General features: G+C 44.3%; 2 protein-coding genes across 4 annotated transcripts in view; one reads left to right on the top strand and one right to left on the bottom strand.

The window, feature by feature from the left end:
- The window catches only part of LOC126251337 (PHD finger protein 21A-like), a 116,701-nt gene extending 91,350 nt beyond the window's left edge, over positions 1-25,351 (bottom strand). For 2 of the 3 annotated variants that reach the window (XM_049951695.1, XM_049951694.1), the window contains exons 1-3: positions 25,108-25,351; positions 24,090-24,122; positions 23,925-23,990 (exon numbers count right to left, since the gene is read on the bottom strand). In XM_049951695.1, the coding sequence (XP_049807652.1) occupies positions 23,925-23,990; positions 24,090-24,122; positions 25,108-25,185 (177 nt within the window). In that variant the 5' untranslated portion in view covers positions 25,186-25,351. Of the gene's footprint in view, positions 1-23,924; positions 23,991-24,089; positions 24,123-24,337; positions 24,448-25,107 lie in introns of those variants that run through there. The other variant, XM_049951696.1, reaches the window with a different exon arrangement.
- A 116-nt stretch (positions 25,352-25,467) lies between these two features.
- LOC126251338 (nuclear pore complex protein Nup50) overlaps positions 25,468-27,147 on the top strand; it is a 33,138-nt gene continuing 31,458 nt past the window's right edge. Inside the window, exons 1-2 of the mRNA XM_049951697.1 lie at positions 25,468-25,600; positions 25,802-26,023. Of these exons, the coding sequence (XP_049807654.1) occupies positions 25,841-26,023 (183 nt within the window). The 5' untranslated portion in view covers positions 25,468-25,600; positions 25,802-25,840. The remainder of the gene's footprint in view (positions 25,601-25,801; positions 26,024-27,147) is intronic.

Raw genomic sequence — 27,147 nt, 5'->3', positions numbered from 1 at the left:
ACTCTTATTATTCCCTCTTGGTTGTTGTACATATTGTATATGACCCGTCACTCCCTATAACTTACCCCTACTTTTTTCAGAATCTCGAAAAGCTTGCACCATTTTATATTGTCGAACGCTTTTTCCAGGTCGACAAATCCTATGAAAGTGTCTTGATTTTTCTTTAGCCTTGCTTCCATTATTAGCCGTAACGTCAGAATTGCCTCTCTCGTCCCTTTACTTTTTCTAAAGTCAAACTGATCGTCACCTAGCGCATTCTCAATTTTCTTTTCCATTCTTCTGTATATTACTCTTGTAAGCAGCTTCGATGCATGAGCTGTTAAGCTGATTGTGCGATAATTCTCGCACTTGTCAGCTCTTGCCGTCTTCGGAATTGTGTGGATCATGCTTTTCCGAAAGTCAGATGGTATGTCGCCAGACTCTCATATTCTATACACCAACGTGAATAGTCGTTTTGTTGCCACTTCCCCCAATGATTTTAGAAATTCTGATGGAATGTTATCTATACCTTCTGCCTTATTTGACCGTAAGTCCTCCAAAGCTCTTTTAAATTCAGATTCTAATACTTGATCCCCTATCTCTTCTAAATCGACTCCTGTTTCTTCTTCTATCACATCAGACACATCTTCACCCTCAGAGGCTTTCAATGTATTCTTTCCACCTATCTGCTCTCTCCTCTGCGCCGGCCGCGGTGGTCTAGCGGTTCTAGGCGCTCAGTCAAGAACCGCGCGACTGCTACGGTCGCAGGTTCGAATCCTGCCTCGGGCATGGATGTGTGTGATGTCCTTAGGTTAGTTAGGTTTAAGTAGTTCTAAGTTCTAGGGGACTGATGACCACAGATGTTAAGTCCTATAGTCCTCAGAGCCATTTTCTCTCCTCTGCATTTAACAGTGGAATTCCCGTTGCACTCTTAATGTAAACCACCGTTGCTTTTAATGTCAACAAAGGTTGTTTTGACTTTCCTGTATGTTGAGTCTGTCCTTCCGACAATCTTATCTTTTTCGATGTCTTCACATTTTTCCTGCAGCCATTTCGTCTTAGCTTCCCTGCACTTCCTATTTATTTCATTCCTCAGCGACTTTTATTTCTGTATTCCTGTTTTTCCCGGAACATGTTTGTACTTCCTCCTTTCATCAATCAACTGAAGTATTTCTTCTGCTACCCATGGTCTCTTCGCAGCTACCTTCTTTGTACCTATGTTTTCCTTCCCAACTTCTGTGATGGCCCTTTTTAGATATGTCCATTCCTCTTCAACTGTACTGCCTACTGCGCTATTCCTTATTGCTGTATCTTTAGCGTTAGAGAACTTCAAACGTATTTCGTCGTTTCTTAGTACTTCCGTATCCCACTTCTTTGCGTATTGATTCTTCCTGACTAATGTCTTGAACTTCAGCCTACTCTTCATCACTACTATATTGTGATCTGAGTCTATATCTGCTCCTGGGTACGCCTTACAGTCCAGTATCTGATTTCGGAATCTCTGTCTGACCATGATGTAATCTAATTGAAATCTTCCCGTATCTCCCGGCCTTTTCCAAGTATACCTCCTCCTCTTGTGATTCTTGAACAGGGTATTCGCTATTACTATCTGAAACTTGTTACAGAACTCAATTAGTCTTTCTCCTCTTTCATTCCTTGTCCCAAGCCCATATTCTCCTGTAACCTTTTCTTCTACTCCTTCCCCTACAACTGCATTCCTGTCGCCCATGACTATTAGATTTTCGTCCCCCTTTACATACTGCATTACCCTTTCAATATCCTCATAGACTTTCTCTATCTGTTGATCTTCAGCTTGCGACGTCGGCATGTATACCTGAACTATCGTTGTCGGTGTTGGTCTGCTGTCGATTCTGATTAGAACAACCCGGTCACTGAACTGTTCACAGTAACACACCCTCTGCCCTACCTTTCTATTCATAACGAATCCTACACCTGTTATACCATTTTCTGCTGCTGTTGGTATTATCCGATACTCATCTGACCAGAAATCCTTTTCTTCCTTCCACTTCACTGACCCCTACTATATCTAGATTGCGCCTTTGCATTTTCCTTTTCAGATTTTCTAGTTTCCCTACCACATTCAAGCTTCTGACATTCCACGCCCCGACTCTTAGAACGTTATCCTTTCGTTGATTACACAGATATACCAGCTGTTTAATGTCGTGTTCATCCACCTTCGGAACGCAATACGGCAGCGCTTTAGCGCCGCGTGGATTCGGAAGATTTCCGGAGTCACGTGGCAGCAGACGTCTACGCACAGGACACGCAATTCCCCTCAGATCAGGCCAAGATAATAACGTCAATTCACTATCACGCTCCTCAAAATGCTGTCTTACGATTCTGGCCTCGTGACACGAACAGTTGTTCTGCTGAAATATGTCATAGCCGGAGAGGTCATCAGAGCGTGAAGGGATACAAGTGATACCCAATAGCGTTCACGTTGCCCGCAGCTGTCATCACTCTTTCGATTACTAACACAGGTCCCACGGAATCCCAGGTGAACGTCCGCCCATGGTACAAGTTCCGCCCCCACCGACATGGTTGCGTGGCGCGGTTCGTCTGATCAGGACACCACCAGCAACCTGGCGTATCAAGAAACGCGATTCACCCGGCCAGGCCACACCTTTACACTGATCGACAATCAAATGTCGATCCCGTACCAATTGCATTCTTAACTGACGATGTGGAGATGGGTCAACACGTGACCAAGTTGGGGCCGTCTGCTGTGGAGTCTCAGATTCAAAAATGTGCTTCCAAACACTTGTGCCTGCGCGAGATCTGGTTGCAGATCGACGCCTATCCTCTTCCACAGAGCGGGTAAGCCTCAGATCACGTTCTGTGATGAAGCCGGGCGTCCAACACTATGCCGTATCCTGATTTCACTGTCCATCAACCACTAACCAAACGTGCCCACGACAGCAGAGCGCGAGCAGCCAATTATCTTTGCTTTTGGCGATACGATCGAGCCCAGGCGCCGGGTCGTAACAATTTGCCTTTGATCAGTGTCAATGTCAGTGGATTTTCGGACTTGTAGCCCGTCTCTTCCATACCGCGTAAACTCACCATGCGGCATTTATCATGAGGTAGGCACTGAAGTTAGTGTTTTGGCTCGTGAATATTTTAGGGAAAATTCCAAGAAGCGATATTAAACGTGACGAACATGTAAAATCAACATAGGCGAATGGAAGATTTAAATTTTCTGGAAAGGTTTTGCGAAAGTGCCGGCGCCTCCGTACAGGAAATAGCAAGTAAGACGGTTATGAGTGCAATTCCAGGAAAATTTTGCAGAATCAATATTAGAGGAAGGCTGTGCGACAGCACTGATGTCAGTGTCATATCTTGTGCAGGGACTACGACAGACTTATTGATACTTCCCCCTCGCTAAATAGTAAAGGTAAAATATAGTAAAACGATGATGTTAGTACCAGTTCCCCAGCTGTGCATTGTACAGTGACCAGCGGAGTATACACAGGGTGTCCATAATTGAAGTTCCAGGTTCAAAACATTGTAGAAATAGAACCACTGCTTAGAATGACGTCAAATCTGTACAGGATATTATTGACGCAGGGGGAAACGTAATGAAAAAAGTAACCATTTAACCAAAATTTTACCAATAGATGACGGTGTACGCATCAGAATACATACAGAAAGAGACGTGCGGCACACGGCTGTTCCTCGGTTCGCGTCCGAGACGCCAACATCACTCTATCGCGCTGCCGGTAAAGCTCTTTTACAAGAACGGTGACTGCGAGCCAGTAGCTATGCAGACACATAAGGATATGAAAAACGGCACTGGTCCGATGTCCGGTAACAAAATTTGAAAAAACAGGTTCTTTTTAAGTGCAATGTCGCAAAAGGAGGAAAGCAATGTCGCAGACGGAGGACGTCTGTCAAAGATGACCACGGCATTGCAGGAGGGGTCGAGCGGTGGTGTGGAAATGAAAGCGCACGGGGACATGCCCGAATGTTGGACTTGCCTGCGAGTTCGGTGCACAATATCCTACGAAACGTTCTGCACTGCTGACCACACAAAATCGAACATGTTCAAGAGTTACTTCGTGCTAACGTGCCAGCAAGACAAACTTTCGCTCTGGAATTTCTTGCTCGTATGAAAGGAGAAAATGAATGGCCATGGGCCATTTCGTGGACACTTCCATGTATACGGACATGCCAATACGCAGAAATGTAGAATACGGTAACGGAAAATCCGCACGCACATCAACCGGCAACACTTCAAAGGTGACTGTGGTGCTGGTTAACGGCATAGTTTATCGTAGGGTCGTATTTTTTCGAGGAGATGAGTCCTGTGGGACCATCACTGGTAAACGCTATCGGAGTCTCTTGCACGCTAACACCATTCCAACCCTTCAACAGCGTGGATGTGCGGTTAGGATCATTTTTACGCAAGATGGCGCTCCTCCGCACACTGCAGCGGCTAGCGAAGAGGCTACTGCAGACATTTTCGAAATGCCGGAATTATCAGCCGTCATTTCCCTACAGTCTGGTCGTCCAGGTCACCTTATCTTTTTTGTGGGACTTTTCACTGTGGGGTCATCTGAAATGTGTTATGTTCTGTGCTCCCATTATGAACGTAGCTGAATTGAAGGCACACATTGTGCGCGCATTCTGAACGTGACCCGCGAGACTCTCCGGTCAGTTGTGTCACATGCTGTTTCTAGATTTCAACTTCTGGCACAAAGCGGTGGACAACATATTGAACATGTCTTGCGCCAGTCTGACGACAGAAACCTACCTCATTTTGCTTTTTATGCGGTTTTTGGCCCCAGAATAATTAAAAACCGATTTTTCCCATCCGATGTCGGACCTCGCCGGGCTGGATTGTCCTACGTCTTACCTAACGAACAGTGTCACAACTACTGACTGCCGAACTTGTGCAGTCACGTACGGTGAAGAGTACGGATGGTGTAATTTGCAATTTAAACCATAGCCTTCGTATTGTTATACATCTGTCATTTGTAGCCGACCCCATTTACAGCGCCACCTGTTGGTAAAATTTGGACTTTAGTCACATGACGTTTCCCCCTGCGTCGATAATACGCTGTCCAAATGCGACAGCATTCTGAGCAGTGGTTCTCTTTGAACGGCGTTTTGAAACTGGAACTTTAATTATGAACGCGCTGTTCGCAGAGGAATAATCCTTGCAGCATTTTTTGCCCATGACTCAGACATGTGGTTTGCATTACGTACGACAGAAAGACACACGAAGTTCGTGTGGCGAGCTCCGGAAATCTTAGCCTTTATCGATTCCGCGGCTGAGAACTGCTAGATAGTCGTGTGCCGCGAGCAAATGAAGAGCGCGCGCCTCCCTGGGCCCCCAACTCTCCCCCCCCCCCCACCACCACCAGGCCCGCCCTCCCTAGCCACTCCCCCCACCACCACCTCTCCCCTCCCACCCCCCCCCCCCCCCCAGACAACACTGCGACCGACGTCCCTCAGGGCCATGCTCGCAGAACGCTAGCACAAGATAACCTACTCCAGTGCGGCGGCTCCTAAACTTTCTGCTGTAGAATGCGAAAAAATGAAATACTGAATTACTTCCGCAAAAAATGCATTCCTTCTTCGTTGCAGTTTCTTCCGCCGTAACCGAGTCCGCGTCTTCGTATCTCGGAATGCCACTTTTTCCGATTTATTGCATCTTCTGATTGGAGACAAAACAATTCTTGGTGATATTGAGCAAAAATAAACATTGGCTTGAGCTTTGATTCAGCGCGATGAAATTTTTTTGGACACGGAGAATCTGAATCCCTCCACTCATTGGACTGTGATTTCAATTCCGGTTCAAAGTCTCTAATCCACGTTTCATCAATAGCGACAATTCAACATAAGAATTATCGACCTTCACGGTCGTATCGTTTGAGCAACGTTGCAACGTCCAGGTGTTTCTGCTTCTCTTCAGCAGTCTAACAGTGTGGGACACATCGCAGAAATTTCTCTCTTCTTCAAATCATTTATCATAATACGGAATACTGACGCTGGGGGAATTCCCGTGGCTTCAGAGTTTTATTACACGTCTCACTGCGATCTTCTAGAACACCTGCCATAAGTTTCACACTTCGTTCAGCTGCAGCCGTTTTGGCCTCCTCGGTCTTTAATTATCGTCTACGCTCATACGACCGTCACGAAAACGATAAACCCAACGCGAAACTGCGTTATGATTCACTCTAAACTCATCACAAACTTCACTCCACGCACTGTCGATTTCTGTAAGGTTTCCGTCGCGTGTAGTTTCAATTTTGACTTCTGGTCTACAACAACCACAGTACCCGAGATTCCTGAAGGGTCCGTTTCTACCTCTCGCAAATTTTATGTTGGAGTACACAGCGAAAAAAATCACGTGCTTCTTTCTCAAGCTCCCAACTACATCTGGCAATTTTCATTGTTGCTGCATCAAACAATCCACAATAATACCAAGCTGTGCATTATTTATGAAACTTCCCTCGTAGTATTAATCAACAGTCGCTTGTTCCTTCGTGTAAATTAATTACGTATCGAAAGACACACACTCGCTATTAAGCTACATGCAATAATAATAGTACTACTACTACTACTGACAAAAATCAAAATAACCTCCACCACCACCACGGGAGACATAGTTTACGATAGGCATCTGCTCTCAATGTCACTTTCGGTAACCTATGTATTGGCAACAAGATAATTTTTTATTGTGTATGACTCCACATTCGTAAGTGAACCGTACGCCATCATACAAGGGCACAACAACTACTCGTTAATTCCCTTTGAGAACTTCCAGCAGAAATGACGCACGATCATTGCCTTTCTGCAACAATTAAAATATCTGAAAATTAAGCAGAAATGGTGTGAGGAGAACACCTACAGTTATCTGTTTCACTGCTGAGCGTGAGGAAAGGCATTCACAACATAGCATCGTGCATGTAGAAAAGCCCCTTCTCCGACCACGTGGACTTTATTGTGTCGGTCCCCTCCCATTACCATGACAAAGCGCACCCCAGGCACCTTAAACAGATGAGCCAATGATCCGCTCGCGGTAGTGGGACGCATCAAAGTCACCCAGTTTGTAACTGCGAGCCACGCTTCAGCTGCGAAAGGTCACAATCTTTCGGTTCAAAGGGCTCTACGGCTCGCCTAATACACGATTTCTACGATTCTGCAGGCATTCCCCGTGAATGTCAGACTATCGCCCTATAAAATACTTCCAACGTTCTCTTCCGTAAAGTTTTTTTTCTAAAACTAGCTGATGTTCTGCGTATCTAAGGGCTTCGCTGCCTAGCGAGAAATGGATCCAACAGGTGCTGATGCAATATGCCTAACTTCAATTCATCTGCAGTTGATTAAGTATAACCACGTCGGGAATGGAAACTGAACTAAAATCTTTTAAGACCTGATGTTTGTTGTTGTTGTTGTTTTCTTTCTGAGCCTGGTTCGATGCAGTACTCCATGCTAGTATTATCCTGGGGAAACGTCCCACCTCTAAATTACTAGCGCTACGTAATCCACTTGAACTTTTTTAGTGTATTCTGGCACTGATCTCCCTATACAATTTGTACTCCTTCCCATTTACTTCCTTGATGTTGCACGCTGTTCTCTGTCAATCGATACCCTAATACTGCATTTAGTCAAATTGTACCACGAGTCTGCTCCAACCCAACACAGTACCTTTTCTTCCGTAGCACTACGTTTCAAGAACTGTTCTGTTCTTATCTGAACTACTTACTGTTCACGTTTCACTTCCGTACAAGGCTATCTCTAGACTAGTACCTTCAGAAAAGTTCCCGTAACACAAATTTATATTGGACATAGACAAATTCCTCTTTTTCAGTAATGCGCTTCTCGCCATTGACAACCTGCATTTTATATCCTTTCTAGTTCAGTCACCATCAGCTATTTTGATGTCCAAATAGCCAAGCCTGTCGACTAATTTCCTCAACATCGCCTCACTTAAGTAGTCTACACTCCATTTCCTTGTTTTATTGATGCTCATGTAACCTTTCCTTTCAAGACACTACTACTGTCAACTGCGTTTCCAAATCCTTTATCGTCTCAGAGAAATGCGTCACTGGCAAAGCTCAAAGTTTTTATTTCTTTTTCCTGAACTTTACAGTTGGTTTCCTTCACAACTTGGCCACTGTAAAGCCTGAACACCATTCGAAACAGGTTACAGCGCTGTCTCACTAGATTCTCAATTACTGCTTCACTTTCATGTCCTTCGACTCTTATAGGACCATCACTTTTGTCAGTTACATATAAAAGACATTATAGCAGATGATGCTGTTCTAAACAGGTAAGTCGCAACGCTAGAAAATTATACCGAAATTCAGGAAGACCTGCAGAGTATCGACGCTTGGTGCAGAGAGAGGTAGCTGACCCTCAACATAAACAAATGCAACGTATTGCGTATTCATTACAAAAATATCCACGTTAGTAAACTTCAAGATCGCAGAACAATCACAGGAAGCTGTTACTTCCATAAAATATTTAGGAGTCTGCTTGCGGAGCAATTTAACGAGGAACGGCCACAGAAAACTAGGCGCAGGAGGGGTAACTGCCAGAGACATCCATTGGAAGAACCCTCGGGAAATTTATCTCAACACAGAGGGTGTCTTACAAAACCCTCCTTCGACCCGTACTTTAATACTGCTCGTCAGTATGGTATCTGTACCAGAGACGATCGACACAGGAAATAGAGAAGAGACAAAGAACAGCGCGTTCCTTACACTGAAGAGGCAAAGAAACAGGCACACCAGCCTGTGTAGGGCCCTCGCGAGCATGCAGAAGTACCGCAACACGACATGGCATGGACTCGACTAATGTCTGATGTAATGCTGGAGGAAATCGACACCGTGAATCCTGCATGGCTGTCCATAACGAGGGGGTGGAGATCTCTTCTGAACAGCACGTTGCAAGGCATACCAGATATGCTCAATAATGTTCATGTTTGGGGAGTTTGGTGGCCAGCGGAAGTGTGTTCCTGGAGCCACTCTGTAGCATTTCTGGACGTGTGGGTGTCGCATTGTCGTACTGGAATTGCCCAAGTCCGTCGGAATGCACAAGGGACATGAATGGACGCAGGTGATCAGACATGATGCTTACGTACGTGTCACCTGTCAAGAGTCGTATCTAGACATATCAGGCGTGCCATATCACTCCAACTGCACACGCCCCACACCATTACAGAGCCTTCACCAGCTTGGACAGTCTCCTGCTGACATAAAGGATCCATGGATTCATGAGGTTGTCGCCGTACACGTCCATCCGCTCGATACAATGTGAAACGAGACTCGTCCAACCACGCAACATGTTTCCAGTCATCAACAGTCCAGTTGGGCCCAGACGAGGCGTGTAAAGCTTTGTGTTGTGCAGTTAGCAAGGGTACACAAGTGGGCCTTTGGCTCCGAAAGCCCATATCGATGATTCGTTGAATGGTTCGCAAGCTCAAATTTGTTGATGCCTCAGCATTGAAATGTACAGCAATTTGTGGAAGGGTTGCACTTCTGTCATGATGAACGGTTTACTTCAGTCATCGTTGGTCCCGTTCTTGTAGACCTTTTTCCGGCCGCAGCGATGTCGGAGGATTTGATGTTTTATCGGATTCCTGAAATTCGCGGTACACTTGTGAAATGGTAAACCAACTTCAGCGGCAGACTCTGTAAGCACGGTGTTTTTTTTTTTTTTTAATGAGGCTGAACGCTTCTTTCGAAGATCTGTCCGACGTGGTGTACGTTGATTGCCAACTGTCTATCAAGTGTTGGTGCTGGTGGTACAAGGAAAGTGACCTAACGACATGAGAGAGGGAAAGGGGAGGGGGGGGGGGGCGAGCAGTGGTTGGAACATTACACAGTTTGTCTAGATTACGTAGTTATTACAACAATCGGTATGCGGCAACACTTCCTCAGACAACCGCGTCATCTGCGAAAAAAATTGAGTGCTACCTTTCCCTTCGCGCGAGATCTGTGACTACGTAAAATGTCTAATACCGCATTGCTACGTCAGTAGAGCTAAAATTTGTTGGTCTTAGTAGAATGTTGTTACTGTTGCATATGAGGATGCAATGGAGAAGTACTGACATTATACGCCATCTTATAATTTTTCTTCTCGAAACCATCTCCACCACCATCACCAACTCTGTTCTTATCATGACCATCATCATTTCACTCCGTTTTTCTTCCCGTTCTTATCCACTTCATCTATGGGAAAGTGCAGAGTTTAGTGTACTGGACTTATTCGAGAGGAAGTCGGTTCACATCTCCACCGGGTCTTTCCGTGGTTTCCCCAATAGATTAACGCAAATGCGCTTAAGGCGAATGCCGGGATTATTCCTTTGAAAAAGGAAGCGGTCGACTTTCTGCCACAACTGATGACCTTTACGTCGTCGAGACAAACAGTAATCTTCCTTCCTGGTTGCTAGTAACAGCAGGATCACACATCCACTGCCGATCGCATGCCGACAGCAGTATGAATTTGGTCGAATGCTGCACCCGGAGCTATCAGTTGCTGCGGCAATTTAAGACCATCGTTCCACCGCCCGCCTACTATCGAGAAACACAATGTCACTTCACGCACTCTTCCGATCATCGAACGCGGTCTCTAAGACGTTTGGTCTCTCCTTAGCTTTCCCAAAGAAACCCGTGTGGCACATGACGCGATGGCGTTTCCATAGCCTGCATTACCGGCACCATTCGCAACAGGTGGAGGTATTGAAGGGGGAGTGGCGAATCTTCTCCCCCCCCCCTCCCTCCCTCCCACCCCCCCCCCGTCTCCATGGAAAACAGAGCATATAGTTTTTGATCATTACAGAATTCTGATGCACTTCTAGCAGTGAAGGGATAACCAATTCTCTGGGGTATAATAAGTTATTTGTGTGACCTAAAAAATTATTTCTTGTGACAGGACACGTCTCGAATATGACCAACGTATTTAAATCTGAAATGGCACCATTATAGTCTTCCCATGCTCCCTGGATAAATTCCTCCGGACATCCATGCCTCATCTGCCACCTAGACACGATTGCTAGACGCTACTGCAGCTAACGGGTGGCTTTTACAAGATATCCAGTTGCTGCTGCAAACCATGTGTCCGAAGGTGAATGACCCTGTTATGTTTATATACAACTTACGGGCCGTATAATATGCGAATATAGCTTCATACAAGTGGGATCGTGCTTCAAAGTCTTTCGTTTTCCATTAAAAGATGTAAGATGCTAATTTTAGTACGCTCAACAGATAAATATTTCTTACCCCTTTAAAAGATATGCTAGTCCCGCTCGTTGCCCTGGAGATGGAGTAAATCTGATAAAAGGTTTCCTGTAACGCTCCATAACTGACTTATGTTATGGTACCGAAGTGGTGGTGTACGTGCCACTCGGTTGTATGGAAAGACGGGTCGACGTGGCGACATGACAGAATGACGGAAAGTACTGTATTTGGATGTGCTGACGACAAACCGTGAATGGAGTTGCTAGACCTTTTGGTTTCTCAACGTGATGGCCAACATGTTTACGAGGGCTGTTCAAACAGTATCCGACCTTATTTTTTATTGTTGAAACCAATAATGAATAGGGCGCATTTTCTACGTTTGTGGGCATACGTAACCCGTATGCCTGATTCTTTCACGACTGCGGGAACAACTAGTCGTTGGATGGCCGTTGACAATTGAACACTTGTAGGTAGTATTTGTTGAATTTTGTGTTGTGTGCAAAATGACAAAGTGGAACAACGTCCCTGCATCACAGCTTAGAGATACTCAAGTTGAAACAATCCGCGTGATTCAACAAGGGTTCAGAGACGAAAAATGGGCAACACACAAAAAGGAGCTGTACAACCGCTCCAAAGATGGCCGCTCATCCGTGAAGATTAAAGCACATTCAAGTAGACCCTCAACGTGCGCGAATGAGGCTTTTATTGATCACGTACGGACCGTGGTGATGCAGGATGGACGAAATTAGTATTTTATTCATTCATTCCATTTTAACGGAACATTTTTATATCAAGAAGATCCCAGCAAAATTTGTGTTAACGTTGCTAGCAACTGAGCAGAACCAACTTGCTTCACAGATCGCACAGGACATGTTGGATACTGCCAACGGTAGTCCCAACTTTCTTAACACTATGGTCACTGGTCATGAGTCCTGGGTTTAGGGGTACGAACCAGAAACAAAGTTCTAGTCATCGCACTGGAGATGTCCATCCCCGAGACACAAAAAAGAGGCACGTCATCAGCGATGTGGAAGTCATGCTGACCGTCTGTTTTGACTCCGATGGCGTGGTCCATCACGAGTATGCCCTACCAAGTACTAGTGCTAGCCAGCAGTGCGAAGGGAACTGCACGCAGTTGACATCTGGATTTAAGTACGGCACAAAATGATACCTAATACTTTAGGTCATCTGTGGGCGAAACACGGGTACGGGACTGTAGCGTGTAGTGTGTTCCGACGAGTCGCAAATTTTGCCTCTTTTTCAAATAATGATTCGAGCCCAGGAGCGGACCGACGGCCAGGGTGGAGTGCAGTTCAGCATGGAGGGTGGTTCCCAAGACGACAGCAGCCGTGTTGGCTGCACTCGCACAGTCCTGGGCTGGCGAACGCCCAGTGACCCTCGACTAGCCCGCTAAATCACAAGTTCTTAATCCCGTACGAAATACCAGAAAGTAGCATCGGTTGCCCAGCAATTTTGTACCGTCGGCTCTGTGGGATCTAATGATCAATGAAGAAACTTAGACACTCGCCACCACGGAACTGATGCCACTATCACGGCTAGAGACCCTGTCACACCGAATTACCGTGACGTCTCCTGATGTACATCTAATATTTTCCAGAGTGCTTACGATCGTTTGTTCGAACAGCGACTGAACATAACGCAAAATGGTAAATCGCAGGGGCAGGTATCCTAATAGAGTGGAACATCCAGATCTTTCGATATTGGACCTAGCGACATGTGATCGTAACTGGATTCAGTCAAGTCGTATGATACCTGGTAGCAACTGGCGAGGAATAAGTAGCGAAATTGATCTCACAGCATGTTTCCATTTACTGGCAGGATACTGGTAAAGAACGACTTATGAGTGACAGCTCTTGCTTAAACGCACTTTCACTGGACACAGTGCAATACTGCTTAGGTGAGTGAGATACGAGAGTAGGGAGAAACGCACAGCAAATACAGGTGACAAAAGTCGTGGGATACCCCGTAACATCGTGTCGGCCCTCATAACCGGCGCAGTGCAGCAACTCTACGTGGCATGGAATTAACAAGTCGTTGGAAGTCCCTGCAGAAACAGTTAGCCATGCTGCCTCTATAACCGTTCATAATGCCGAAAGCGTTTCCGGTGCAGGATTTTGTGCATGAACTGAATTCTCGATTATGCCCCACAAACGTTTGATGCGATTCATGACGGGCGATCTGGGTGGCCACATCATTCGCTCGAATTGTCCAGAATGTCCTTCAAACTAGTCGTCAACATCTGAGGACTGGTGAATTGCGCATTGCCAGCCATAAAAAGTTCATCGTTGTTTTGGGAAATGAAGTCCATAAGTGGCTGAAAAAGGTCTCCAAATAGCCGAACATCCAGGGGAAGCAGTGCATTTCACGTAAAAAGAGCCCACATCATTATGGAGTCACCACGAGCTTGCAGAGAGCTTCGTTGACAACTTGGGTCCATGGCTTCGTGGGTCTGCACCACACACTAACTCTACCATCAGCTATTGCCAACTGAAATCGGGACTCATCTGACCAGGCCACGTTTTCCTGTCGTGACGGATTCAACCGGTATGGTCACAAGTCCAGAAAAGACGCTGCACGTGCAGTTCGATTAGCAAAGGCACTCGCGTCGCTCGTCTGCTGCCAAATTTCGCTGCACTGTCCCAATATACGTTCGTCGAATGCCCAGCATTCATTTCTGCTGTTATTTCAAACAGTGTTGCTTGCCTGGTAGTACTGACAACTCTACGCAAACGTCACTGTTCTCCGTCGTTAATGGAAAGCCGTCTGCCACTGCGCTGTCCGTGGTGAGACATAATGCGTGAAATTTGGCATTCTCGGCACACTCTTGTCACTGGGGACCTCGGAATACTGAATTCCCTAATGATTTCCGCAACTGAATGTACCATTTCGCGTTCAAAGTCTGTCAATTCCCGTCGGGCGGCCATAATCACGCAGGGAACCTGGGAACCTCTTCACATGGACCACCTGAGTACAAATGACAGCTCCACTATAACGGTCTGCCTTTTCATACCTCGTGTACGCGATACTACCGCCATGTGTAAACGTGCATATCGTTGTACCATCACATTTGGCACCTCAGTGTGGTGTTCACATGCTTCTTTGGCTTCAAGAGACAGTGGAAGCATTGACTCATTTTCAAATAGGCAGAACTATGAATGATACCGAAATTTCCCGAAAACCTACTTCGGAAACTGAAAAAACGTTCAGAGTAAAATTTGAGTATTTTCCAGCTCGCTAGGTTCAGGTCCTGTAGAGATCACGATGATTAAATTGGACCAATAACAAGATGGACGAGGGCATACACAGCAACCATTCATCCCATGCTCCATTCAATGAAGTCCCAAGGAATAACGTTGTGTCGCAGCTCTCGCGCCCTGTGAGATACCACTCAGCTTCTATATGATGATATTGCACCATCTCAGTTTTGCTGTGGTGTCTTATCTGTTTTTTCTAAGAAACGTTTCTATCAACAGTTACTCCCAAATTTTTTGGGAAGTCGTGGTGGTGAAGGACTTTTGTCACTAAAGGTGACATTCGAGCTTTGCATTTTCCATTCTGTTAACATGGAAACAGCATACCAACGCTGTACATAATTAGAATTATATATTAATACCTTCATCTCTGACGGGCGTTGATATACATCAACGGGGACAGGTGAAAATGTGTGCCCCGACCGTGACTCGAACCCGGGATCTCCTGCTTACATGGCAGACGCCCTATCCATCTGGGGCACAGAGGATAGTTCGACTGCAGGGCCTACCTCTCGCACGCGTCCCGCAAGACCCACATTTTCACTTTATATGTCCACACATTACATCCGTAGTGTCCCTACCCAACACACACACATTTTCACCTGTCTCGGTTGATATATATCAACGCCCGTCAGCAGCTGAAGGTATTAATATATAATTCTAATTTCGTTCTAGACGGCTGCAGGTCATCAATGGTGTGTGTTCTTTCGGACATGTCCGAAAGAACAGACACCACATCCAATAGCCTAAGTATAAAGCTGTACATGTCCTCTAGGTGATAGCAAACTCTTATCAAAGCTGGCAGCAAGACCTATCTATTACAGATCTCCTGGCTTAATAATATGAATGCATAAATTGAATTAAAGGGATTTTACAATATCGATCCAGAATGTGCGATTTGTTATTGTTAAAACATTGACTCCTTCCAAATTGGCCGAGTCTGCAGAAAGCATTCAAACAAACAGTATTGAGAAAAAAAACGGAAACCTCATTACAGTGTTTTCGCTGAGCTAATTCTTACAATTTTCGTCAAGTCTCAACAACAACGCCTCGAACTCATTCAGTTAATATTTTGGCAACCAATCACCTCCACAAAAAAAGACTACTTAGATGCAGAATTTCGTCGTGGTCGTCCTTCCATCAGAAGAAAAATTTCGTGCAGTTCGAACAAAATCTGTAGTTGTTCCAAAAAACATCTATGTTGTTTGAAAAATGACTGAAGAATGCTGGCACGTGGCCTATCGTGAGATACATACTTGCCTGCTTGAATAGCTTCCGCACAATATTGGCCAAAGCTCAAAAACAGGCTCTTGTCCAAGCAAATGCTGAAAACACTCGACTGAGCTATTACAGAATTCGTTACTAGGTCTTAACGGCAGAGTAAACTTCGATGTACACGAACGACCCGAATACCAAGGGGCAATCAACTGTTTGCGCGTTCCAAGTTGAACGTAAACCAACGTAAGTTACTCGTTCGCCAGGCACTTCTAAGAAAATTGTAGCTTGACAAAGTACACTATCTGATCAAAAGTATCCGGACATGTGACTGAAAATGGCGCCCCCCCATCGGTAATGCTGGAACTCAGTATGGTATTGGCCCACCCTTAGCCTTGATGACAGTTTCCACTCTCGCAGGCATACGTTCAATCAGGTGGTGGAAGGTTTCTTGGGAAATGACAGCCCATTCTTCACCGAGTGCTGCACTGAGGAGAGGTATAGATGTCGGTCGGTAAGGCTTGGCACGAAGTCGGCGTTCCAAAACAGCCCAAAGGTCTTCTATAGGATTCAGGTCAGGACTCTGTGCAGGCCAGTCCATTACAGGGATGCTATTGTCGTGTAACCACTCCGCCACAGGCCGTGCATTATGAACAGGTGCTCGATCGTGTTGAAAGATACAATCGCCATCCCCGAACTGGTCTTCAACAGTGAGAAGCAAGAAGGTGCTTAAAACATCACTGTAGACCTGGGCTGTGACAGTGCCACGCAAAACAACAAGGGGTGAAAGCCCCCTCCACGAAAAACACGACCACACCATAACACCACCGCCTCCGAATTTTACTGTTAGCACTACACACGCTGGCATTCGCTACACCCACACCCTGCCATCAGATCGCCACATTGTGTACCGTGATTCGTCACTACACACAACGTTTTTCCACTGTTCAATCTTCCAATGTTTACGCTCCTTACATCAAGCGAGGCGTTGTTTGGCCTGTTACACATTACCACCCTCTTTAACAGTCGGCTGTCTGTTAGTCAACAGAGGAGGTCGGCCCGTACGCTTTTGTGCTGTACGTGTCCCTTCACGTTTGCACTTCACTATCACATCGGAAACTATGGACCTAGGGGTGTTCAGGAGTGCGTAAATCTCGCGTACAGACGTATTACAACTGACACCCAATCACCTGACCACGTTTAAAGTCCGTTAGTTCTGCTCTCTCACGATGTCCAATGACTACTGAGGTCGCTAATACAGAGTACCTGGCAGTAGGTGGCAGCACAAAGCACCTAATATGAAAAACATGTTTTTTTTTTTTGGGGGGGGGGGGGGGTCCCGATACTTTTGATTGCATAGTGTAGTTTTTCTGGGCGACATTCTTGAATAAATGTTTCACGCAGCTCTTGTCGCGTCAGATTAGTATCCAGTGTGTCTTTCGAGGAGTTCCTCCGCTGGCTTCGTCAAGAGACTTCAGTAGGCCGTTTGGTACTCTCTTCGGGTGGCCGAATTGATCCTAACGAACTCCGCTGGCGATGGCAGATGAAATCGTTGACAGTTTTTGAGACTGAATGCAAATCCGACACGGCAAGAGCTCCGTGAAGCATTTATTCGAAAAATCCTAGCTTTTTTTTTATAGTCAGTCTGGGCACGTCGCGGCCATTACTTTTGGAGGCTCGAAGAACAATTGACGCTGAGTGATACACAACCCATCATTCTTAATCATAACAGAGCCAGCACCCGCTCAGCACGCAAAACAACTGCAACAACGACGCGGAACTGCTACTTTTTGTTCCCGATGTGAAACAAACCACCCTTGGCCAGCGAGTTTGCTCATCTCAATGCGCTGTTGAATCGCTGCAAAACCGTACGTTTGATGTGCCAACGTCAGAACAGAAAAAAAGTTTCCAGAACTGCTTCGAACCATACAGGCCAACATATAATTACGGAAACACGATTCTGGTTTGAGCAAACATAAATTGTTCTTGTTTAATACCCAAAACTGTTTCGGCTAAGTTTCAACATCGTCAGTGGGTATTTTCTTACTATCACATTCTGATGTTTATGTGGCTCTTTGACATTGAGCACAGTTTATATTTTGCTCCAGTGTGTCATTTTTGTTTCCGCTTATTCATACCTCTAGATGGCGTGTGATGTGTGCTTTCTTACACACACTGTTTGTCAAAGTTTACATACCCATAGAGGCATGAAAAAGCAGAAACAACAAATGACAAACGTAAGCAACATATCAGCTGTACTGAAAACATGTCAGATAACCACAAGTCTGTGATAGTAAGAAAATCAACACACTGACGATGGTGAAACTTAACCGAAACATGTCTGGCTGTTAAATAAGAAGAATTCTTGTTCGCTCAAGGCAAAACCGTATTTCCATATGTATAGAGGGTGGACTAGAACTCTGCCAACAAACTTTCGAAAGTGCTACTACGGACCAAAACAAGAAAAAAGTCTAGTAAACATAGGCTTTAAAGTGAGTACCTTATGGGCTAGGAGCTCCTGTTCATCTCCGCTACTGTAAAACATTTCTGTTGAACTGCTCATAAGCTGCGCATTTTAGGGCCCATGTTTACTGGACTTTTGTTTCCTTGTTTTGGTCAATATTACCATCTCTAAAAGTTTGTAGGCGGAGTTCTGGTTTACACTGTATACTAGACAGCAAATACAGACAAAAACTGAGCTGCAACAACAAGATGAATGAAGACAAATAATTTGAGAAGGTGGCAGGGGTAAAATACAGGGAGCGAATTGCTATTTAAAATTGGTACAAAAACCAGAGGGGCATGAAAGGGAAGCGGTGGTTGGGAAGGGAGTGAGACAGGGTTGTAGCCTATGCCTGATGTTATTCAATCTGTATATTGATCAAGTACTAAAGGAAATAAAAGAAAAATTTGGAGTAAGAATTAAAATCCATGGAGAAGAAATAAAAACTGAGGTTTGCAGATGACACTGTAGTTCTGTCAGACAGCAAAGGGACTGGGAGAGCAGTTGAACGGAATGGACAGTGTCTTGAAAGGAGGATATAAGATGAACATCAACAAAAGCAAAACGAGGATAATGGAATGTAGTCGAAATAAATCAGGTGATGTTGAGGGAATTGAGACAAAGTAGTAGATTTTTGCTATTTGGGGAGCAAAATAACTGATGATGATCGAAGTAGAGAGGATATAAAATGTAGACTGGCAATGGCAAGGAAAGCGTTTCTGAAGAAGAGAAATTTGTTAACATTGACTACAGATTTAAGTGTCAGGAAACCCTTTCTGAAAGTATTTGTATGGAGTGTATCCATGTATGGAAGTGAAACATGGACGATAAATACACTCCTGGAAATGGAAAAAAGAACACATTGACACCGGTGTGTCAGACCCACCATACTTGCTCCGGACACTGCGAGAGGGCTGTACAAGCAATGATCACACGCACGGCACAGCGGACACACCAGGAACCGCGGTGTTGGCCGTCGAATGGCGCTAGCTGCGCAGCATTTGTGCACCGCCGCCGTCAGTGTCAGCCAGTTTGCCGTGGCATACGGAGCTCCATCGCAGTCTTTAACACTGGTAGCATGCCGCGACAGCGTGGACGTGAACCGTATGTGCAGTTGACGGACTTTGAGCGAGGGCGTATAGTGGGCATGCGGGAGGCCGGGTGGACGTACCGCCGAATTGCTCAACACGTGGGGCGTGAGGTCTCCACAGTACATCGATGTTGTCGCCAGTGGTCGGCGGAAGGTGCACGTGCCCGTCGACCTGGGACCGGACCGCAGCGACGCACGGATGCACGCCAAGACCGTAGGATCCTACGCAGTGCCGTAGGGGACCGCACCGCCACTTCCCAGCAAATTAGGGACACTGTTGCTCCTGGGGTATCGGCGAGGACCATTCGCAACCGTCTCCATGAAGCTGGGCTACGGTCCCGCACACCGTTAGGCCGTCTTCCGCTCACGCCCCAACATCGTGCAGCCCGCCTCCAGTGGTGTCGCGACAGGCGTGAATGGAGGGACGAATGGAGACGTGTCGTCTTCAGCGATGAGAGTCGCTTCTGCCTTGGTGCCAATGATGGTCGTATGCGTGTTTGGCGCCGTGCAGGTGAGCGCCACAATCAGGACTGCATACGACCGAGGCACACAGGGCCAACACCCGACATCATGGTGTGGGGAGCGATCTCCTACACTGGCCGTACACCACTGGTGATCGTCGAGGGGACACTGAATAGTGCACGGTACATCCAAACCGTCATCGAAGCCATCGTTCTACCATTCCTAGACCGGCAAGGGAACTTGCTGTTCCAACAGGACAATGCACGTCCGCATGTATCCCGTGCCACCCAACGTGCTCTAGAAGGTATAAGTCAACTACCCTGGCCAGCAAGATCTCCGGATCTGTCCCCCATTGAGCATGTTTGGGACTGGATGAAGCGTCGTCTCACGCGGTCTGCACGTCCAGCACGAACGCTGGTCCAACTGAGGCGCCAGGTGGAAATGGCATGGCAAGCCGTTCCACAGGACTACATCCAGCATCTCTACGATCGTCTCCATGGGAGAATAGCAGCCTGCATTGCTGCGAAAGGTGGATATACACTGTACTAGTGCCGACATTGTGCATGCTCTGTTGCCTGTGTCTATGTGCCTGTGGTTCTGTCAGTGTGATCATGTGATGTATCTGACCCCAGGAATGTGTCAATAAAGTTTCCCCTTCCTGGGACAATGAATTCACGGTGTTCTTATTTCAATTTCCAGGAGTGTAGTTTAGACAAGAATAGAATAAAAACTTTGGAAATGTAATGCTACAGAAGAATGCTGAAGATTAGATGGGTAGATCACATAACTAATGAGGAGTTACTGAACAGAATTGGGGAGAAGAGAAATCTGAGGCACAACTTTACTAAAAGAAGGGATTGGTTGGTAGGACATATTCTGAGGCATCAAGGGATCACCAATTTAATACTGGAAGGAAGCGAGGAGGGTAAAAACCGTAGAAACCACGAAATGAATACACTAAGCAGATTCAGAAGGATGTAGGTTGCAGTAGTTACTCTGAGATGAAGCAGCTTGCACAGGTTAGAGTAGCGTGGAGAGCTGCATCAAACCAGTCTCTGGACTTGAAGACCGCAACAATTTGGGAAAACGATTAGTGCAAAAAGTATTCTTTTTGTGAAAATAAACGACGGCATTCGTATACAGCAGTGCTGAAAAAACTGCGCGCTGAAGCGCGCCAGCGGCGTGCGGAAAACTTTCGTTTCGGACAATCGTTGCACCCCCGATCGCTTCGCAGCGTGATTCGCTCGCCGGAGCGGAGTGGGGGACACCTTGTCACTCACTGTCTCGCACGTGGGCAGCTGTGCCCTCTATACGCTCACCTCGCTACATGCAACGCCACCTGGCAGGCGAGAGTGCCTGCGAACCAACTCGAGGTTCTGTCGCTCACAGTCACCCCCAACATGAGGCGCTCTATCAGAAACCACGTGCACGGAACGACGAACACCTACACTAACGAACAAGACTCTTCAGTCTTCTGAACGAAACTTTTCAGCGAAGCACAAGAAAACTGGAAATTCAAGGCCGTTTACATTGGCATCCTCACGAAGGACGTACATTCCCCGCACACGCATTGTAACATCACGCCTGCGACTGCACATGTCAAACACTTCACTATGTATAAAAGTAAACAATTACACTTATCCATTCACTAACGTTTCACTTTTTTCTGGCGCAGAGTTTAATTAAAAACATATCCTATACTCCTGTTCCGACATATGGAAGTTTCCTTTGGTTGCAAGCATATGCGTCAGCAAGGGTGAGGGAAGGGGTACTTGCCCCCCAGCCCCTTCCCTCCTGGAATCTGGAGTACAGAGGTTTTACTTACTACTCACTTCTAGAATGAGTGGACAATCAATTTTCTCAGATATGACATGTTCTTCTGTATCGCTTATAAAATTTATTTCTTGTGGCATGACACGTCTAGAAACTGACCAACTCATTTATATAAAAATAACCAATTTTCGAGTCTTGCCCAAATTTGGATAAACTTCTGTGGACGCCCGTGGTTGTACATTCGGAACTCTTAAATCCTCCAACACCCACCTCTGCCATTTCAGCACGTATTTGCCTGAAAATCTGGAGTACAGACCTTGGCTCTGTGATTAGTCACAGTATTCTAGCAGCTCGTTCTACCTTTATGGGCATTAAAACCTTAGTGAGATCTCTGAACAAAGTATCAAAAGGAAAACATTTGCAGTGTCCAAACGATTTTTTTTTTTTTTTTCAATCCGCCGCCCTCTAACCAGGCGCGGGCAACAGTAAGCTTTTCGTGATGAGCTCAAATGTCAAAGGAAGTACGGCAAAGCTTCACAGATGTGCCAGCTAGTGAAAGAATCGCCTGAAATCAGTCAAGGAAAAATTGGAAAACGCAAATCTGGATGGCCGAGAGGAGATTTCAAGTAGACTCCTCCCCGATTACGCATCCAATGGAGTCTCCGACGCGTCATCTCTCAATATCTCCTCAAACACCAATCGAGAAATCTGAATTTAGTATTTCCGTGAATCACTGACAGCGTGTGGCGGAATGTTTCCCCAATCTAAGTCACTCAGATTCCTTTCCTCGCATTTTTTTTTTTTTTTTTTTTCTTAACTCGCGTTCTGTCTCCAAAAGGACCTAGAGGGCAGATGCTGAAGGTAAATGAATAAGCATTCATACATCAAAAATTACCGGCAACTTCAGCACTTTATGTTTCACTGTCAGTAGAACCCCGCTATTCAGTACGTAACTTCCATTCCACATCTGCACGACCAAATCTGTCGCCATTCGTTAGTCTATAAGAAGAGCCCAACATTCTGCAGGAAACATCAGTAGTGGGTTTTCGCTTCTCCTGTATCGTTGACGATTCATCTTTCGCTCAAAAATAATATTTATCTGGGTAGAACCCGAGACCCTATCGTTATAAAACAAAACAGAGGATTAAAGTAGAATGGAAAGTATCGCTGAGAACATGAAGCGCGCAGATCACTGCCCGCTCAGTGTCTAAAATTACAGCACTTCTACATCATTGTAAGATGATGTAACAAAGGAGAATTCACATTTTTCTTGACAGTTTATTTATGGAATAACAATGCACTATACAACTGTCTTCTAAATCAAATTCTGCGCCCTACTACATTCTCTCGCTTAGTTAAGAAAGTTGCGCAGAACAGACCAGAACGTATCGTCCCATGCCCAGGAAACGGAGCGCCGTTTTCGAAGTTTGATTGGTATTTTGGAGGTGCACCTTGATTAAGTACTGCGCACCCCTACTGACACTTTTCGAGACTTTCAAATGGACACCGCACTCATGTGCGTCTTGCCAGAATTGTTTTAAGAAGGGCCAAATGCCTTCAGCTGCCGTTCAAAGAAATATACATATCTAGTCGGATGTACGGATAATTGGAAACAAGCATGAATTTAGCGGTTCTGCGTGCCAACTTCAGAATAGAGTTAATTGTAGCCAAAAAACGAGTTTATGAGATTATGACGACTGTAAGGTACGACGATCAATTTAAAGGGCAATTTGCTCGAATCTTTCGTATCTGCGGTATGTATCCAACTGAATTGCCGCACAAGTCAAGGCAGATACTGCAAGAAAATGAGTGAGAGAAGGTTAAACACGAAAGAGAAAAAGCATTGGCTGTTGTAACATCTATCCTACGAGAGCGTTGCGGACCTGTTGCCTGGCTTTGTGACCACGTTCAAGAATATTCTTCATATGACCATTTTTCAACTACTACATGCGTTCTTTAGCCAGTATTCTTGAGGTAAATAACGTCAGTTATAATTCATCTCGCTTAGTCGGCGTTAACACTTTCAATTTGTGTTTATGTCATTTGCATACAACCTCAACGTCGAATCCACTGGTTCTAAACGTATCTATCATTGTATTTATCAACCTTGGCATCCCGTATATAAATCACTATTGTTACTGTCAACGCATTCAATTGTTAATGTGAACAAGAGCGCTAATCTTTTGCATTGAAATTACAGCAGACCTGTTTACATAAATATTTACAAAGACAAGAACGTTTTGTGTGTGAATATTACGGTATGGCAGAAATAACGACTGCACAATATTTGTTTCTCCTGAGACATACATAACGTACTTTTGTAATCATCGTTGTAACTGTACGGGCTGTAAGTCGGGCGAACGACTAACAATGTTTTGGGAGGAGTTTATGGAAAAAACCACGTAAATCACACATACCTGTATTTCACCGAGAGATATGATGTGCCTCTGAGCATCACGGAGTTGCACCTGGATATGGATATTCTGAAAAAATAAACATTGAAATTTCGATTACTTTCAGGCGTTCTCTAATGCCCGTACTTAAAAAATGTGTTTAAAACTATTTCTTTTAAAAAAACTTACGGTTGGATCTTCATTTTTCTTCTTCACCATCACCTGCAAACAGTGTTTTATTAATGACAATGCAGACAAGTAACCACAAAGCAAAACAAAAAAGGTGTAATGTCACAGACAGTAATATAACTACAATACATAACAAAAGAACAAATGATATAATTTATGCTAATGCATTACACGATGAAAAGTTAACAAAGTTACGGACTGATAACTATAGTCTGTCAATTAAAATTTGGTAAAGTAACGGTGAGTACCGCACTTTACGTCGCGTGTTTCCTTTACACAGAACTAACGTGAAGCTTGTGTTTGACATTTATCTCCTAGACACTGCACATCTTACACAGATCTACTATGGACACACTACTTTCATTCATATGTTACTTATATTGTATTCGTAGCACTGTGAGCAAGTTGTGTAGCGTCCTTCTATTCCTCAAACTTCTGCAATCTTATTACAGATGGCTGAATGTGACCTTGATGGCTACTAAACATCCGTTTGTTAACTCAGATATGTTTATAAAAGTTTTAAGTGGAGTCCACGAGTTATCTTAGTTGCTCCTCAAGGCGTCGTCATATTCCAAAAGTTTCGAAAAGTACCTTCTTTAGTCATGACTCCTACTGTAACAGAGCCATGTGTCGCCAACTTATAACTTTAACGACAGGATACTAATGAGAAATAACCAAATACGCACGACTTTATTTCAAATAAGACGCAGAGTTATGCAGGGCAGTAAGTTTTCTAGTTATCTTGCTTCAATGAGTACACTACGCGGTCACATAGAAATCAAACTACTCCGCAGCTAACAACGATTAAACAGGCAGAAATTGACTCCTGTATTAATGTACAGTGTACAGATCAGCGAGCGCGCATTATTTTCTCGCGGCTGAATATTTTTTTCATTGTGTTCATTGCGAACTATCACCAAGAAGTGCGAAGACGTAGTTCAGCAAGTGCGCCTGTGTCTGACTTTCCGGAAAACAGCTTAGCGAAGTAAAGAAGCTCAAATATAACTTCATTTCTTACCTGATGATTCAGGATAGCAATCTTGAGCTGATTCTGGATATGCCTAATATCTGCCTGGAATGCTTTTGACACTTCCATTTTCACGTATCTACACAAAATCACTCACTATTTTAAATGAACACATCAGTCTTCCGAGTCGGCGCGATGCAACACCACACCGCCAGCCTGAGTGCTTTCTAAAGGTGGCAGTGGTAGGCATGCCGAAGCACACAATAAAGAAATCGACGCATAGTCGTGCGCTGTCCTAGTTTTAGAATAAAATGTTTGTTTTATGTTCGGTGGAATAATTTTTCATTTTAAAATATCACAAAAATTGTAAAACATTATTAATACCTTATTTTTATTTAAGTAAAGACGTTAAATACTACTCCTTTTAGCGATCGGCCTCAGAACCAAGTTTTGTGGCGACGTGATGTGTAAGTACGTTGCCGACAACGACTACGTCATGAAAATGTTGTCGGTTGTGATACGGAGCACGAAAGGTTAAAAAGTGGTACGTAAAGATTACATATGCATGATGGTTACTGCATATTATTAAATGAAAATTTTAATATTTTAAATGTAGCTGTTGTGAGTTGACTGCCAGTACTGTAAAAGAAATTTCGATTCTTGCACACAACATAACCTCAAATAGTTGTGTTTCTGGCGGGTGTGTGATTCCTATTCATATTTTTGGTTCCTTAATCGAAAACAGAGGCTGAAGGAAAATCTGTGGAGTCTTTATTTTTTTACAATGGCGAAAAGAATTGCATCTTCGGACTTAAACCATGATAACTGGGATAAGGAAGACAAACGTGAAGAAGCGGGAACATTTCGCAAAGCTGATGACAGTACCCTTCAGTCACGAGTAATAAGACAGGCTAAACGTAGATCAACATCAAGCCCTTATAGTTCTTCAGGTTCACCGCCGAAAACGGTAAGATAATATAAATATAATTGTTTTATTAATTAGGCCTACCTCTTAACAGAATAAGATTCAGTTCTGTCTTCAACGAAGATGTGTGGATGCTTCTTATGATTTTTTTATTGCGTTTGCAATATACTTTCAACTTTATGTGTTTACAAATTTTATTGGCTAATCTTAGTATTAATTACGTCCAAACATTTGATATTTTGGGTTTACTTAATGGTATGTAAATAAGTGTGTTAGTTTGAAGATATATCCAGTAGATTCTGAAACAGTTTTTACTCATCAGAGAAATAGACATTGTAAAACTGTAATAGGCCTAACTTAAAATTTCGGATAGCTATTAACAGAAAAGCCAGATACTTTGTATTTTCAGTGTCTGCCTCTCTTCTGTAGAAGCTCTATCAAATTAATACTGTAGCGAAATATTTTTGTAATTACCAGTTTAGGAAGTCTGAAACATTGGAAGTGTTGTATGCATGTATCATTGTAATATTGCTCTGCTAGCACACACTGCCAAATGAACAATATTATTTTCTGCCTTTCTTCTATTGAGCTGTATTCACAAAAACTGTAGGGCTACCATCAGCAATCAGATATAGTAACAACAATTTCTATTAAAACTTCCAAAGCTTTCCGTTGCAGTGACATATTGTTAAAGTACAGAATGAGATAAAATACTTGTCAAAACCAGCTGTTATGTTTTTCATGAGCATTTAGAAAGGCTATAAAGATTGTCAAAGTTTAATGCTCAAACTGTGTTTGATACTCATTGAAGCCTAAATATTATGATTATTTGTTTTAAGAAAACATTAAATTTGACTTGGAACCCAAACACTTACAAGCTCTAGGCCTACATGAAACTAAAATGACCCAAAATGAGTGATAAGTCAATCAGTTTAGTGGATTGTGCATTGAACTGAACTTGAGTGATGCTTCATTACAGACTGTTTGAGCAGCACTGAAACTATATACAGGTATATCTTGTTTTTTGTTAGTCTTCGCTTAGTTCCTCAGAGCCTCAGCAGTGATAGCCTTCAGTGAATTGCAATAAAGTGTTTATTAAGAATCAGTATCCTTTTCCCAGATGATAATGTGTTTTAAACCCAGTGTGCATCCTTTTTAATAACTTC

This window comes from Schistocerca nitens, chromosome 4 (assembly GCF_023898315.1).
Source record: "Schistocerca nitens isolate TAMUIC-IGC-003100 chromosome 4, iqSchNite1.1, whole genome shotgun sequence".
Classification (NCBI taxonomy): domain Eukaryota; kingdom Metazoa; phylum Arthropoda; class Insecta; order Orthoptera; family Acrididae; genus Schistocerca; species Schistocerca nitens.
The sequence above is the reverse complement of the archived record's forward strand: the minus strand, read 5'-3'. Positions and strand labels throughout refer to the sequence as shown.